Raw genomic sequence first — 16,711 nt, 5'->3', positions numbered from 1 at the left:
CAGTGTTCTGGAATTTTCTCTCCTTAAAATTGTTCCCTGCCACCACCATCTCAGCCCTGGTCCAGGTCACTGTCTATACATTCCCTCCCCGACCCTCCAGGAAGAATACAGAGAAGGTGACCGAGTCTGGAGATATGTAGGGAATGAACAGTGTTGGGGGAGGAAAGAGATCACAATGATGATCTCAAGTAGGGATACCACAGTGTTGCCCAGTCTACCCCCAAATCCACCACTCAGGGCTGGAAATCAGCATCATCAGTCACTGACCAAGAGCACTTAAACTCTTCTCCTAGCACCAGGAAAACCTGCAGGCATATGAGGCTAGGAAACAGGGTCCCAAGACTTGTCGGGCTGGTTTGTTCTTCTGGCTCAGTCAGCAGCTGGGTTGTGGCATTAGAAGCATTGAGGCGGCAGCTGGCAAAGGGCCCCCCAATGGCCTGGTTCAAACCCTGCCTCTGTCATTTATGGGGAGAGGGAACCCCCAGCAAAAATATTTGATATCTCATGACCCTGTGTCCTGCTCAGACAGGGAAGAGTATGAATGCACATGTTCCCCATGAGGATTGGACTATTGCAGGGCTGAAAAGGTGCCTTGGTACAGTCCCTGCAAAGCTCCTGTGCATGAGTGTGAAGGGACCCTCAGTGCCTCTGCACTCCAATGATCTGCTGCCCCCATGAGCGCTGTTCAGTAATGACCAATGACTGGTCAGCCAATGGATTCCAAAGAAGAAAGTCACAGAAGTCACAAAAGTCACCTGTTTCTCACAGCAGATCCGGGAGGAGTGTTGGAAGGGGACGGAGATTGAGGCTGAAGCCACTCTTAGGGCAGAAGGGACATTCCATGACACCCACCCCCAATGTATGCTACTTCAGCTCTCATACGTTCTTCAGCAGTGGTGTGGGCACTAACCCCTACTCCACCCACCCACAGCAGAGGAAGGGCTGAGCCTGATGCTGAGGAGACCATGACTGGTCCCCAGACACAGAGCTTGGGGACAAGCTCCAGGCTGCCCATGTAACTGTGGACACTTCCTTCTATTCAAGGATGGTACTGGGGAGCTCCAGAACTAGTCACCCCAAGTCAGCCAGTCTCAGAATCCTGGGCTCTGAGTGGGCACAGTCGTGAATAGTGATTGGCAGAGATGGTCCCAGGTCCTTCGTGCTGGGCAATGCTCAGGTGCCCTCTCACCTGGACTCTCAGCCACTCTGATCCTGTAGGGGTAGTGATGGGGGACTAGTGGACTAGGGGACTAGCCCCCTAGTGGACTGTCTTCCTGGGGTATCCTGGCCCTGCAGGCCCCAACATGGTTTTAGTGTGCTGCTACTTCAAACCAAGAGGAAGAATAAACTGTTAGAAAATAAAAGTGTTCCAAGTGGCCAGAGTCATTGAAGACCTCCAGGGGTGTGGTGGGAAGTCTGTTGTGCTGATACTGCAGTTTTAGGGAATCATGGGGGTGCCAGGCCTGTGTGCGGGGACCTGGAGGCCAGGCTATCTGGATCTGGGCTGACACCTGCCAGAGCCTACTCAGAGGTCTGGGGAGTCCAACTGGAAGGGCCAACTGGAGGGTGCCCTGATATTTGGGAGTGTCTAGCTCTGGGCCACCAATCACAGAAAATTTGGAGGGGAGTAAGGCCCAGTGGTCACCCTCTCAGAGGCACGTGTTTTCTTCTCTGAGGCAGGAGCTATCATGGGGATAACGCAGACTGCGGTTGTGGGTCACGGAGGGCAGAGGCAGGGGGAGTAGAGGGTGTGTTCAGTCTGTGCTCCCAACCTGAGAGGAGCCCCTGCCCCCTACTTCATCCCAGGGTGGGCACATGTGGAGGAATGTGAGCAAAGCCTGGTGCAAGGTTGCAGAGAAGGGGGTTCCCCAAGGGACAAGCGCCCCCAGTCTTGTCCCATGACCCCAAGCCTGCTGTCGATGGATCCCCTCCCTTCCATTGCATACCTGGTAGCAGCTCCTGGCCCAGCCCACGGGGGCCCTTCCCGTTGGAGGCTGGCAGTGGGGTGGCTCCATGAAGCTGCTGCAGGCCCAGGCACTCCGTCAGTGCGGCAGCCTCCACTTCAGGGCCCATGTGCAGCTAGAAGCAAGCACAGGGGAGGGGGCTCAATGTGAGACCACTGCCCACAGAGGGACCCTGTCCCTTCCCTGTTCCTGGTTCTCACTCCCTGCAGTGAACCCTCTATTTGTGCAGTGAACCCCCATCTGTGCATTGAACACTCGTCCATGCTGTGATTTCTCATCTCTGCAATGATCCCCCATCTGTAGTGACCCCCCAATCTGTGCTATGAACCATGCACTGAAGCAGGGGGTGCTCAGGTCTGCTGAGCAGAAGAAGCCAGGATCAAGGATGATTTCTGTGGGGAGGTGTCTGCCTGAGAGAAGAGAGGGAGACACTGGGCATGGAAGGGAGGTTGGAGGAGTCAGGGTGTCTTGCTCTTGCTGAGCCTGCCTGAGGAGCCTCTGTCACTGAGAACACAGCTAACAAGGGCAGTGCAGCTCCCCAGGGATGAAGGGATTTTGTGGGGGCTCAGCATAGCAGAAGACAAGAAGTACCTCCCCATCCCAGATATAGGGCCAGAATAGAGATCAAATCCAGCTTTCACCCCTATGGGAGGTGGGATGAATGGCCTCATCTCTCTGGTGTCCTGTGCCCTGCCTGGAATCTGAAGAGCACTATAAGAACAGGGCTACACTGGACAGACAGGAGCCAAGTGAGCTCCAGCCTACCCAGGCCACTGAGCCATGGAACAAGCGAGATCAAGGGCTGGAGGATTTGATCAGGTATAGAGGATTTGATCTGGGCACCTTAGATAGTTCCTGATCCCTGCCAGGAGTGATCTCTGAGCACAGAGCCAGGAGAAAGTCATGCATGAGCAGCACCAGGTATGGCCCAACAACAACAACAAAACAAAAAGAAATAAAAGAAAAGGAAAAATGAACAAGTAAGGTTGACTATAGAATTTGAAAGTTGTATGGGGCCAGTCACAGCCATTGTGAGCCCTGCTGAGACAGATGTGGCTTGGCCCCTCTGAAGGGCCTCTCCTCTCCAGGGGTCAGGGAGAGACAGGAGCTCAGTAGATATGGGTGCAGAGATGGCACATTTGGATGGGAAGGACTCCTTCTTTCAGGAAAATCCCCAAGTTGGACCATCAGAACACTGAAGATGGGCTTGTGTCAATTCTCCTTTCTCCTGGAACACACAGGTGGGCGCCCACAGCTGAGAAGCAGCCTAGTGGGGGGTTGGAGGCTGTGGGATTTGACTCTGAGGTCGGAAGGGCCAGCGCCCAGGCTCGGGGAGACTCAGGGTCCTGTGGGCTGAGCAACCTGACCCAGCAGCTGTTTTCCACGTCAATTAAGTTTCTGGCGAATGAAGGCTGAGGCATGTTCTTGAGACCGCAATGTCGATCGGATTAGGAGCAGCAGGAGAGGAGAATTAAGGAAGAAAAGCATTTCTAATTCTCTGAAATGCAGCGAGGCTGCCAAGGAGTTGTCATAATCCAAGGGTTGCTTTACCCAGAGAGGCGCGTCATCTCCGTTGGTTCTTTAATGGACGCTTATTGTTGAGAAGTTTGCAGGTCTGGGGTCCTGGGTCCCTGGGGCTCCATGTGCGCCAAGCATGGAGCCTGGGAAACCCAGGGCGGGAATCGGCTCCTCTGGCACCGCCTGCCCAGAACCGCAGCCTCCCAGGCATGGAGCCATTCTCCACCCCACTTAGGCCCGCCCCGAGCATGAAGGAGAGACGGCGTGGCTGGCTGGCCCCCCAGCTCTGTCCCTCCCACAGACTGAAAGATGGTTCCCGCTTAGGGCTATGGTGTGCATGAACAGGATGGAGTGTGGGAAGAGGACTCAGCTCTGCTGACAGGGGCGTCTCGTGTTCTCATGGTGGAGCTCACGGACCCTTGGCCCTGCCCTGTCTCTGCCCTGCTGTGTCTGGGGGCTCCAACTCGGTGCCTGTCCCTTTGCCCAGGTCTTTCCCATGGAGGCCTTCCTGTCCCTGCACCCCACTGCTGTAAACCCTGGTCTGAAGGGCAGAAGCAGCTGAAAGTCTCTCTACTTTCTTCCCTGCTGGGCTCGATTCCCAGGGCAGGAGAAAGAGGGGAAGCCATGAGCTTTGTGGAACAAATGAATGGAATCCTCTTCTTATAAGAACATTTGTACCTCAATGGTTTCCCCACACCTGTTGCTGAGCCCTCTCTTGCTGGTGTTGGACACCTATTCCAGAGCCCCCACAGCTTCTGTCCTTGGTTGAGTCTAAACCCACGAGAATCTCTGAGCATCTTGTGGGCTCTCCAATTTCCTCCTGCAGTCCCTTCAGCCCCCCTCATCTTCCTTCAGGGGGCGCCTTCCACCCTGCCCCTAGGTCTAATATTGGAGCTACTCTTCCAAGGCCTCTAGCAGTCCCCTTGCCCAGCTCTCCAGCTCCCTGCTATCCTCCTAGGCCACCCCAGGCATACCCCACTATCTCTCCTGCTCCCCACCAAAGCCTCATAATCTGGAACCTCCCTCCACCAATCCCCTAATTCTTCACACGGTCCCCAGGTTATCTTCCAGAGTAGAATGTCCACTCACTACCTCAGACCCCCAGATAACTACACTGTGCACCAGTCACTGTGGCCTCTGTTTTTCCCCACCATCCTGTTCAGCTTCAGTCAGGCTGGGTCCATTGCCCCACAGTATGGCAGCATCAGGCACTCAGATCCCCTCCCTGCCATCACCACAGGATGCATTCACTTCCTCCTGCAGCACCCGCTTTCTCCAGAGATCTGGCCTAGCTCCGCACCTCCCTTTCAGCTTCCCTGAATTCCCCACAACCTTCAAGCAACCCCCACAGTGCTCCCATCTGGTCATGGAGGGTAGTGCATGGGGACAGAGCAATGGGCCCCAAGCCTGGGCTTGAGGCCTGGCAACCCTCTGCTGGGTGGGCTCACTTGGCTCTCATAACTGTGGGGCAGGGACACGTGCCTGTGGTTCACCAAGAGCAGAGCCCCTGGGCCACTAATTCTGTACCCTGATGTGGGCACAGGGCCTGGCCTGGCAGGGGTGCCAAGCCGCAGAGTGGGTGTAGGCTGGGCTGCTAGAGTCAAGTCCTGGTCCGGGTAGGCTCTGCTGCAAGTGGAGGTGGCCCCAGGGTAGCGGGGGCAGAACTGTGTGAGGTGTGCAGAGGCATGGGGGGCCCAGACAGCCTTACCTTCTTGCGCACCTGCTGCTCCTTGGCGGAATGGGCCTTGACGTGCTTGCGCAGGGAGCTGGGGTCTGTGTAGCGCTTGGAGCAGCCAGGGATCTGACAGGCGTAGGGCTTCTGCAAGCAGAGCACAGGCCATGACTGGGGTGCAGGGTGGAGACAGGGCGTGGGCTGTAGCCCCCATCTCTGCTCCCTCCTGCAACCTTGCCTCTTGTGGGACGTGGGGGCTGAGTCTCCCTTGGACTCCCAAATGGTGGTCCCCCCTTGCTCTGAGGCTCATTTTTCTCATCTATAAAATAGACTGATGAGAGCCAAGAGTTCTCCCAGCTCTGCTAGGCTAAGGAAGGTGAGTGTAGGGACGGAGGGACACATGAGGAGGCAGAAGAAAGGGGACAGCATGGGACAAGGGGCCCTCAGAGGGAGTGGCAGATGCCCCCTGTGACAGCGCAGAGTCCCAAGCCTGCCCCAGTTCTTCCAGTTCATCCCCATCCCACAGGTGTCCCGAAGAGGAAGAGGCCTGAGCACAAAAGTCTGTGCCCTGTGTCCTTCCTGGAGGCCCTTTCTCAGGAGTGACTAACCCACTCCTGCCTTCTTTTGCTCGAAGTGTGTCACCTGATTCGAGGGGCCTCCAGTCTCCCCTCACTAATGGCCAGGGCCGTTCCAAAAGAGGTGGTGGTGGTGGTGCCTATGGGCTGGTGACTCAGGACAGTTGAATCCTCACCTGCCCCTTCCCAGGTGCCCCTCCACCCTCCAACTCAGTCTCCATCTCTATGTCCTGTGTGCTGGGCCTGCAAACCACAACCCCTCCTGCCCCCTCACACACTCCATGTGGGCCTGCCCCATTGACCTCAGACCCAGGGGCCTCGGGTGGGGAGGCGGGAGGAGGGGACCGTACCTTGGTTCTGCCACGGAGAGTTGCCCGGTTATAGAAACAGAGGAGAGCAAAAAGAGAGAGACAGAGTGGTGAGAAGCTGCTTGGATGAAAGGAGGCGTGGGGAGAGGGTGGAAGACCTGTCCCACCCTGGTCTCTCTCACAGACACACACACACACACACACACACACACACACACACACTTTCTCACCCCCACGCACTTTCTCTCCCACATACAATTTCACACATCTGTACATACCGACACATATGTAAACACATCCGCACACACAATGCACACACCTCTCACACACAGTCATACATGTATGCTGACACAATGCACACACCTCTCACACACAGTCATATATGTATGCTGAATATACAAGGCACACACATACTTACATATGAACACACATGCATTTTTCTTTCCTGGGTCCACACACTATCCCAATGATACAAATCCACGTGCCTGTGCTCCAGAGCAAACAGCGGGCGTGTCTTGGTCATAATGGAGGGCCTTGGGGCGCCCATTCCTGGGTTTGTCTTTCCAGGCCCTGATGGGTAGGGACATTCCTCCAGCCCCAGCTCCCAGGGGAACTCGGAGGAACCCGAAGTTGTCCCCATGCAGCCCTGTCCCAGGCCTGCCCCTGTGAGGGATGCTCACAGTCCGCTTTTAGCTTTCACCCTCAGCCTGGAACTGTCCAGCGAAGTGGGCAAAGAAAGTGCCAATGGCTGCACAGTGGATGGGGACACTGAAGCTGGCACAGGACAGTGGCTCTTTCAGGGTATCGGGAGTGGTCAGATAGAACCACCTCTTCACTGAGTAAGCAGGCAGGAAGGTAAAGACATGCCTACAGTGTGGACTGTGGGAGCCGAGACACCCCTCACCAATGCTGGTTGCCCCAGTGCTCTCTGGGCTCCATGTCTGAAGGAACTGGGGCCAGGGAGGACTGAGGAAGACCCAAGACCCCAGGCTGGTTCTCTGGTCTGTTCAGGCAGATCTGTTGCCTACATGGAGCTGACCCCCATCATAGATGCTGGGAAAGCTCCTCCACACCCCCCCATGGTGTCTCTGTGGGAATGGGGGTGAGCAAAGGCTCACTTGCTGCTGCTCATCAAGACCCAGCTTCAGGGGGCCTCTAGGGAGACGGAGACTGAGATAAGGTCCTGTGGTTGCTCTGAAAGTCCTGAGCTATGTTCATACACCAAGTGGGGCCAGAGGCCTGTTGTTTTGGGGCTGGGTCCAGGAAATGCACAGGGAGGGGTAAATCAGGGTAGGTGTTCCCAAGAGCTCTGGGGGTGCCTGTGGCATCTGAAGGGCAAAACTAAGGGCACAAGGAGGCCACTCAGTCCTGGATCTGCAGCCATTGCCCCATGCTGTTTAGTGAGCTGCAAGAAAAGGGGGATTGTCCGAGCCCCTTAACACATTCCCAAAAGTAGCAAGGACACTGACTGAAGGAGGGAGGGGAAGGGGCACACCTGCAGCCAGACAGACCCAGTTGCAACCCAGTTCTGTCATTACCAGTTGGGGGTGCATTACGCTGAGACTCCTCAGAGATTTCATCAGTTTAGTTTGTCAAGTTTGTCAAGATGGCAGCCTGACCTTGCCTGCTCAGCTTACAATGCTCGCCAGGGCAGGCAGGGATATGGAGGAGGCCAAGAAACAGTAGCACATCCCAAACATGGCTTCCTTGCCTGCCAGTCTCTCCCCTGAACTTTTTCTAGGCTCCAAAGAAAGGCTGGTCTGAGGGTTCATGCTCTCCCACTGTGGGCAATGGAGGGCTCACACCAGCCCTGACAGTGCCCCAATTACTGGCAGAAAGAAGAGAAATGCGGGTCAGAGACTCAGGGGAAGGGAAAATAGCTGGAGGGGTCTCAAGGGTTGCCCTGATCCACAGGCAAGAGGTTGAAGAAAGGAGGGCGAATGGGTGCTGGGTCTCGGAGTCTCCTTTGGACTCCCACATGGTGCTGAGAGGTTGTGCCTACCTTCAGGGATATGATGGCAGGAGGGCTGGTACAGCTGCTCAGGGGTGGCCAAAGGCCATGGAGAGGGGTGTGAGAAGGCTCCTCTCCATGGGGACAGTCTTTCACATCCCCCCCAGGACACTGCAGCACCAGGTGACACAGGGCAAGGAACCCGGACCCCAACCGTTGGGCCTACCGTGTCCAGGTGGGTGCGTTGGTGCTTGGCGCGGTCACTGGAGTTGCTGAAGGCCTTATGGCACCCTGGGTGCTGGCACAGGTATGGCTTCTCACCCGTGTGGCTCCGCAGGTGGATCTTGAGGTTCTCCAGGCGTGAGAAGGCCTTGCTGCAGCCTTCAAACTGTGGGAGAAATAGGTGAGGGAGGGGCAGCCCACAGGTCCCAGGCCTGCCCCTCATCCTGGCAGAGGTCTTTGGCTCCTGCCCCCTGGACATTGATTGCTTAGGGACCCATTTTTCTCTAGAAAACCAGGGCAGGCCCAGAAGAAAATGCACCAATGAGAAATAGGCACTGATTTCAGCATTGGAATCTAGGTCCTTTCTCTGCTGGTGTCATGGAGGCTTGGCAGCATGGTTGAGCTCCTATAACCCTAGATCAGTTCAGCCTGGTGAGGCTTTGGGCAATGCCCATGATCTGTTTTCCTCACCCACAATTTCAAGACAATTTTGCCACCCCTTGGGGCTAACATGAAGAGTCCAAGGGGTGGATACTGATATTGCCAGGCTCGGTACAGCTGCCCATGGAGCAAGGGCAGCGGAGATGAAGAGAGCCTATGTCAGTGCCAATGTCAATGCCCATCCAAGAGTCCACATTTGTGTCCATGTCAGTGTTCATCAGTACCCACATCAAAGTCCACATCAGTGCCCATGTTAGTGCCTACATTGGCATTCACATTGGCACCCCATTTGGTACCCCTATTGTGCTGACATTAATGACCACATCAGCCCATATTGGTGTCCAAGTCAGTGCCCACATTGGTGTTATTAGCACCTGTTTGATCCCAACATTAATGACCATATTGGTGCCCATGTCGGTGCTTATGTTGACACATGCATTGTTGTGCATGTTGGCTGGCTTGACATCCCAGGTTCAGCACTGGGCTGTTCAGCAGTCAGTGCCCATCATGTACCAGGCTCCATACTGGACATGTTGGGCATAGACAGGCAGAGCCACCACAGTGCCTCCTCCAGGTCTTGCTTCACCTGCAGTCTTTGCTCAGAGCCCTCTTGCCCCCGGATCCTCTAACCTAGAACTGTCTCTGAATTTCTTCGTCCAGTTGCCTTCCTTTAAGACTGGCATCCAACCTGTACCCATATTCCCAGTCACCTGGACTCCCACCACACCCCACAATAGCAGAGGTGGCTCCTGCATTCACATGTACCACTCAGCAAGAAGGGCCTTCACAGATGACCCTGGCCCCACCTCTGGCCTTGAAAGTTCAGTTTAGGAAGAGCAGTGGGTGGAGGCAGCTGGCCTGGTTCCCATGGGGACAGGGCAGAAGGACCAACACTCTGTGTGCTCCTGCTCCACCCCGGTGTGATCTCATTCTGCCCAGATATGTTTCATTCTTTTTAGGTGTACTCTCATGCCCAGCTGTGCTCTGACTCACCCAGGTGTGTTCCCCTTCCACTCAGGTGTTCTCCCACTCTGCTCAGCTGTGCTCATGCAGGTCTATGTCCCCTGAGGGGTATAGGCTCAATGTGCCTGCTCAGAAAGGGAGAATTTGCATAGCTACAACAAGGGCTATTAGACTCAGAGATACGAGTCTAGAAGTTCTGCTCTGAAGGTAGGCAGGGAGGTGACCCTCAAGGAAACAGGACCAGGCTTATTCCTTGTCCTGAGTCATAGGCCCCTTTTCCCCCACCGTCCCTGGCCAGGACAGAGACCTTGAAGGACCTAGCCACATGCAGGTGGTGCTCTGTGGGCTGCTCCCACAGGACAGCAGGACATAACTGCCTTATCCCCATGGCTTGCCTGCACTGGCCAGGTGCTAAGTTCTAGACACACCCACACAGATGACAATGATTCCTTTGCTCTCTGGCCCTCACTGCAGACCCCAGCAGTCCAGACCCCTGGGACGACACACCAGACCCCCAGTGCACTGCAGACTCCTGGCACACCGCAGACCTTCCCAATACAATGTAAATCCCTGGTGCATTGCATATTCTCCCCTGCCCATGCATTGCAGACAACTCTCCCCCATCTACTTCAGACCCCCCTTGTCCCCCATGCACTGCAGACCCTTGGTGATGCTAGGCCATATGGTACATGACTATCACAGCCTGCTCTTCCGGGGAGGCACTTTCCCAGCCTTTTTGCCAGGACAGAAACTGAGGTTCAGAAAGGTGATGTCCCCAGCTACGGCTGACCCTGGATGTGGTCTGTGGTCTGGCCCAGGCACAAGTCCATTTGTGGGAGTCCCTAAATGTTCCTCCCCCCACTGTGACCTTACAAAAAGCACCATGCCATGGAACCTGTGATGATTCCCACAGGCTGTATCCGGAGCTCCAGGACCCAGTGCCCAGAAAGGCTATTGCCTCATCCCAGCCCTCAAAGAGTGGAGATGCCACCGACCAAAAGGGAAAGCAGAGAAGAAAGCCGGGCCCGCACAGCACAGCCTTGGAAGGCCTGTTCCCACATGTGGGGCATGTTACAGAGGAAGATTAAAATAACGGGGGAAAATACCCCAGGAACCGTGAAGCCCAAGACCATCTGGCATTTTATAGTAACAGGCAGGCAGGGTAAAATCAGAACCTAATTGAAAAAAGTCCCCTGCAACTCATGACTGCTGTGAGCAGCAGAGAACCCGGGGCAGGGATGAAAGGCCCATCTTCCCCTGGGGCCGAGCCCTGGGATCCTTCAGGTACTGGATGGGGGAGGCCAGACCGGGGCATAGGGTCAGATATAAACTGGCACCCCCTTGTCCAACCCCACTTGGCAATTCCCCTCTCTGAGTCCAGGGCGATGGTCCCAGATTCCCCAGTACCCACAGGTGTGGCCTGCCCTGAGCTTCCTCTGGGACTGGGGAAGGATCAGACCTGAGTGTCACTTGAGCAAAGTCAGGGTGGCCGGACTCCACTCCATAGTCACAAACTTGGGCATGCCTTCCCTCTTTCCCTTCCTCTCTGTAACAGCCCTTTAATAACAGCAGATGGAGGTGCCCAGTTAGGCGTTGGCAAACAGTGGTGCTTAATAAGTGCCTAGTTCCTGCCCTGCAACTGACAGGGCCCATGAGGAGACAGGGCCTGGTTTCTTGGGCTTTGGCTGAGAAACTGGGCACAAGCCTGGGAGAACAGGGGCCAGGCGGAGCCGGGGAAGAAATGCCTCCAGTTTTGGCATTTGCCAGCGACTTGCTTCTAAACAAACACATTTCTGGTTTAAGGGTAAAATATATTGAGTTACAGAAGTCTGGCAGGGCATTCAAGGATCAACTTCTCATTTTTGTACAAACTTTTAACTGACTTCACAACAGTGATTCGGGTGAGAACTGCACGGTTCCAGATCCTTCTCTAAGATGTCAACAAATCCTGCACTTGGCCAGCTTTAGAGGCAAGCCAGACGAAGCTGAGGCCACTCCTTGGCCTCACAGCCCCAGATCTCACTGTCTCACCAGCCCTAGTGGGGTTTCCACGTAGACTCAGGGATCCCTGGAGCCTTACACTTCACAGATCCTTGTGGGGCATCGCAGAACAGCAGGAGCGAGTCCTGGCTGTTATGGAAGCCCTGAAGAATCAACCTGGTTGGAGTGGGACACAGTCTATGCAGGGCCAGATGGTGTCCATGACAGGCCAAGTCCCAAAACCTGGTCTCTTTCCCTCACTAGGCCTGTGCATACCTGCTGAGGCAGAGACTAGAACCCAGCATATGCGTGATGCGGTGGTGTCCTGAGCATTGGAGCCTGGTCAACCCCTATGCTTCCTGTACGCCAGCCATACTCCTGTCATGGTGAGCCCTGAAGAGGCAGGCTGGGGGTGTTTGTCCCAGCTGTTCAACTCTGCTGGTGGTGGGTGAGGGAGGGCACCACAAGCCAAAGGGGGATGGGGACACAAGGCCTGTGAAACTCCCTAGTGGGGGCCAAAGACCCCAGCCCTTCCTCACTATAATCACAATGACCACAATGAGGGTTCTAGGCTGGACCTTCTTGGCATAAAGAACCCCCCCCTAAGCAGGGGGTGAAAGGTGGGACAGAGCCTGCATACCAAATAGATAGGAAGGGACATCTGGAGAGTCCCAGTGCTGAGCTGCAGCTGCACCACTTGGTGAGGACAGAGGTGGGGCCAGAGGCCAGGGCCCAGGAGAAAACAAGCTGCCAACAATGGCAAGCATGCACTGGGCCAGCATTGAACATGTAGGTGTAGAATGCACACATATGTTCACATGTACATGAACACATGTAGCAGCAATACATGGACACATATATACACACATACACTCACACACCTAGGCATGTGTAAACATGTCTGCACATGCATATACTCACATGTGTACTGGCACTTCTGGAGCCCAAATAGCCCCCATAGCACTGGTTTACTGTCTCTCACCCCAGAACTCATGTCCAGACACAGCACACACATGCTCATGTAAACATAAAGAGATGTGCATATCACAGAGCACACCGTGGGAACAGCATGCAAACCCACACCTGCACCACATGCTGACACACAAGACAGTGTAGCACCCCACACTGAACAACACACTGACGCACAGTCCCATGCATAATGTAAAACTGGCTCACACCCCTAGACACAGGTGTCCTCATAATTGTTTGTAAGAAAGACACCCAGACACTTGCAGAAAAGGCTTCTAAAAGGGGAAGACATTTCCTCACCTTAACATCCAACATAGTCACCTTAATAGATAGCATGCTCGCACAACCTCTCTCTGTGGCCAGGTGTACCCACATAACCTCTATCCACGACCAGATTTGCTCCACACTATCTCTCACCATTGCTAAGTGTTTTCTGCACAGTATCTCCTCTGGCATGGCATGCCTGCACAAACCTCTTCCCATGCTGCTAAGTTAAGAAGGGATTGGTTCACTGTATCTCCTGAGTTTTTGTGGTGCCTAGCCCTGCATGCTTTGGAACAGATGCCCATGGTTAGAAGCACTCCAGGGACAGAGTGACCCAGTGCTCACTCCTCTACTACATGCCCTCACCACAGCCACAGCATCCTAGACTCTGACCCTTTGCCCCCACCAAGCTTCTGCTACAAGTTTCCTTCATTTAATCCTCCCGGTCCTTCTGAGTTTGGCTCATGCCTCAGCCCTCGCTGCCCCAGGCCCTGCCTAATCAACACAGTCAACACATGCAAACATTCAGACACAAAGAGATACACACAGTGACATTCAGAGACTCACATATAAACACACAAACATCCTGACACATTGGTGCATATCAACTCACACGCAAACACACAGACACACAGATGAACAGACACAAGTAGACACCCGCATACATCCTTCCCCACTGCCCCTAGAACGGGGAGCAGTGGGAACAGATGGGCAAACCTTTCTGGGGGCTTAATCTAGTCAGTATCATCTTCCCAGACCTGCCTACCTCACAGCATCCATGACAGGCAGCCTCAGGCCTCTGCTCTTAAGGGAGTGACCAAGGCACTGATGTTGGAGGGGACCATGCCTGCTGTTCTGCAGTTGGGAGACTGAGGGAACGTATGGACAGCCCCACAAAGCCCTTCCTAGTCCACAGGCTTGTCCACTGCAGGCTCCAACTCCATTTCAGGCTGGCTGCCACTTTGGGGACCAGGGCCCAGTGGCCCCATTGTCAGGGAGCCAGGGCAAGGCCCTCTGCCTAGTGTTCCCAGGCACCAGGGAGAATAGTAAGGAGAGGAGATTCAGCAGGAAGCAGAGCTAGGAGGACCAGGGCCCTGACCACGGTGAAAGCAACCCTTCTGACCAGTAGCTACTATGTCCCTGCCACAACTCCTCTGAGTGCAATGCCAGGCCCAGCTCAGGGCACTGATGCTGTCCATGCTGCTGAATGACAGGAGTAGGGCAAAGATACAAGGAGCCCAGCCAAACAGAGGTGGGCCCATGGAGAAGAAACTGAGTGCCCACCCCCTGAAAGAAAGCAAGAAAGCGGGGAGAAGAGCTCCTTAAATGTGGGCAGGACAGGACAGAACTGTAGCTTAGTGGATAGGGCATTTGTCTTGCATGCAACCAACCCGGGTCTGACCCACAGAACCACATATGGCCCTCTGAGCCTGCCAGAAATAATATCTGAGCACAGAGCCAGAAGTAACCCCTGAACATAGCTGGGTGAGGAGCAAAACCAAGCAAACAAAGAAGGAAATAAATGTGCACAGGCTCAGGGCTCTGCCCTCTAACCTGGGCACTAACACAGTCTCAGCATCCCTGATGGGTGCTTGAAGCTGGACCTCATCCTTCTTAGAACAGAGCCGGGGTTTGTGCCTACTTCCAGATGAACAGATGGAGCCAGGACCATGCCAACTGGCAGATGCAGAGACTCTGGAGGTGTGATGGGGGGAGGCACCCAGGTTCGTTAGAGAATGCTCAGGGCTCAGAAAGAGGCCTCTGAGGGGCTGAGCAGGCTGTCCACATCGTGGGCTCCTTCCAAACTATGGGCAAGGGAGAAACATATTACGGTATCCCCATGAAAAAGCCATCAAGTAAATGGATAAATTGCAACTGTGAGGACCAGAGGAAGAAAGAGGCTTGTGCGAGACCAGGCAGGAGGTCCAGGTGGCAGGTGTGGAGGGGTCAGACAAAGGCACCCCCCCTGGATGTGGGATGCCTGGAACTCATTAGCATTATGTCAAGAATCCCATAAGAGTAAAATGTCCAGCACTAGCTTCTAAATTTAAGAGGGACAAAAAGGGGCGGATGCCATTGTGCTGAATAAATCCTTTCAGGCCAACACGGGTGCCAGCACAGCACAATTCAGAAAACAAATGCCTGGTCTAGCCTGGGCAAGGGATTTGGGCTTCTGGAGGGGCTCTGGGAAGGGCCAGGCTCTGAATTGGGAGAAGCAAGATGGAGTCCATGGAGTTGGGCCTGTGTACATGGAAGACCCTTCCTCAGCTGTGCCCCATGCAGGGCCTGGGACATGCCCATCTGGCTGTTGTCCTGAGGGCCATCCTACCCATCCAGCCCATAGCTGCAGCTACTGAGATGCCAGGCCTGGTCATGTCACCTTGTCACTGTCCCTTTCCCAGGGACCCATTCTGCCCAGGGCCCCAGCCTGTCCCTTCTCCCAGCTCCAGCCCCACAACAGAGGTTCCATGAAGACACTGCACTATGAAGTGACAGGAAGTCAACCCACAGGGAAGGGGCGGGTCTTCCAGAATATTCTGAGTTTTCCCTTCCCCTCCAGCTCTGCCCCTGGATGATGATGATGATGATGATGATGATGATGATGATGATGATGATGATGATATAGTGGTTGCTATTATTGGGTTTGGGGCCACATCTGAGGACACCCAGGGCTGCCCCTGTGGGGCAGGGAGACCCTGTGGCTGCGGATAAAGCATGTACTCTTGCCTTTTATGCCAATTTTTGCACCTCGTGCCCCTCTTCTGCTTTCTCAGTCGGCTCACCCAGCTTCCTCTCCAGGCAGTGAGTGTTCGGCATCATCCAGGCCCGAGTCCACATCCCAGCTGGCACCAGCCGTGGGCCAGGTTCACCCACAGAGGTATTCTAGGTCTCAGCATCTCTGTGAGGACATGGGTCTGGGGGGAGTATCTCAGCATCTAGTAAGACCAACCCAGGGCAAGGAGAGTTGGCATTAATGCCCGGTAACACTGCCCACTGTCATAGCAGTCCTTGTAGACAGAGAAATTGAGGCTCAGCCAGGGAAGGAATGAGAGGCAGCACCTGACTCTGGGAAGATGCCTGGTGAGAGCCTAGAGCCTGACTCTTTCTGATGGGCTCTGTCCTGCTCCTCCTGCCCTTCTCCCTTCCCTCTCCTGCCCTCCTGCCCTGTCCCCCACTTTCCTCCCTTCTCTCCTTTCTTTTTCCCTTATCTCCCTCATTCTGCCTCCCTCCATTCCTCCGTTGCTCCCTCCCTCCCTCCTTCACTCACTAAATGCTTGCAGCCAGATGCCCATAATTTAGTAGACACACACACACACACACACACACACACACACACACACACACACACAACCAAACATTCACTAAATCGAGTTCTACTCTAGTCAAGTGAGTTACCACACACACAGGCACAGAGAAAGATCTTGAAAACAATACCATCAGTTAAAAAGGTCACTTTGTGAGGGTGCAGAGAGGGTGACATCTCTCTGGTGGTCCGCTTCTCTTTCACAGGGCTTCTTGCTGTTTGTGTGTGTTTGAGCACTGTCTATTATGCAGGGTTTGGAGAGAGCCCCATGACAGGGCAGGTCCCACATGGTAGATGGGGGTACAGGACCAGGCCTCCTCCATGGTCCCTCACGAAGCTCTGAACACTGTTCTGAATCACAGGACCAGGGGACACCCACCCCGATGGGATCTGGATGCTCTGAGCTGGGTCCGTGTCAGACATGACCAATGGGTCAGGGACTGATTATACCCTAGAACAAATGCCTACTAGGTAAATGCCTAAATATGCAGGGACCACACTGTGACTCTGGAAGGGAACAGGGTAAAGGAAGACAAGGACCACAGAACCGGGTTAGACGAACAGGACATAGCATTTGCCT

The 16,711-nt window shown here is 54.6% G+C and overlaps 1 protein-coding gene across 1 annotated transcript in view; it reads right to left on the bottom strand.

The window, feature by feature from the left end:
- The window catches only part of GLIS1 (GLIS family zinc finger 1), a 188,388-nt gene that overhangs the window by 10,902 nt on the left and 160,775 nt on the right, over positions 1-16,711 (bottom strand). Inside the window, exons 4-6 of the mRNA XM_049774705.1 lie at positions 8,215-8,376; positions 5,191-5,301; positions 1,947-2,079 (exon numbers count right to left, since the gene is read on the bottom strand). Of these exons, the coding sequence (XP_049630662.1) occupies positions 1,947-2,079; positions 5,191-5,301; positions 8,215-8,376 (406 nt within the window). The remainder of the gene's footprint in view (positions 1-1,946; positions 2,080-5,190; positions 5,302-8,214; positions 8,377-16,711) is intronic.

The sequence above is a fragment of the Suncus etruscus genome, chromosome 6, assembly GCF_024139225.1.
Source record: "Suncus etruscus isolate mSunEtr1 chromosome 6, mSunEtr1.pri.cur, whole genome shotgun sequence".
NCBI lineage: Eukaryota > Metazoa > Chordata > Mammalia > Eulipotyphla > Soricidae > Suncus > Suncus etruscus.
The sequence above is the reverse complement of the archived record's forward strand: the minus strand, read 5'-3'. Positions and strand labels throughout refer to the sequence as shown.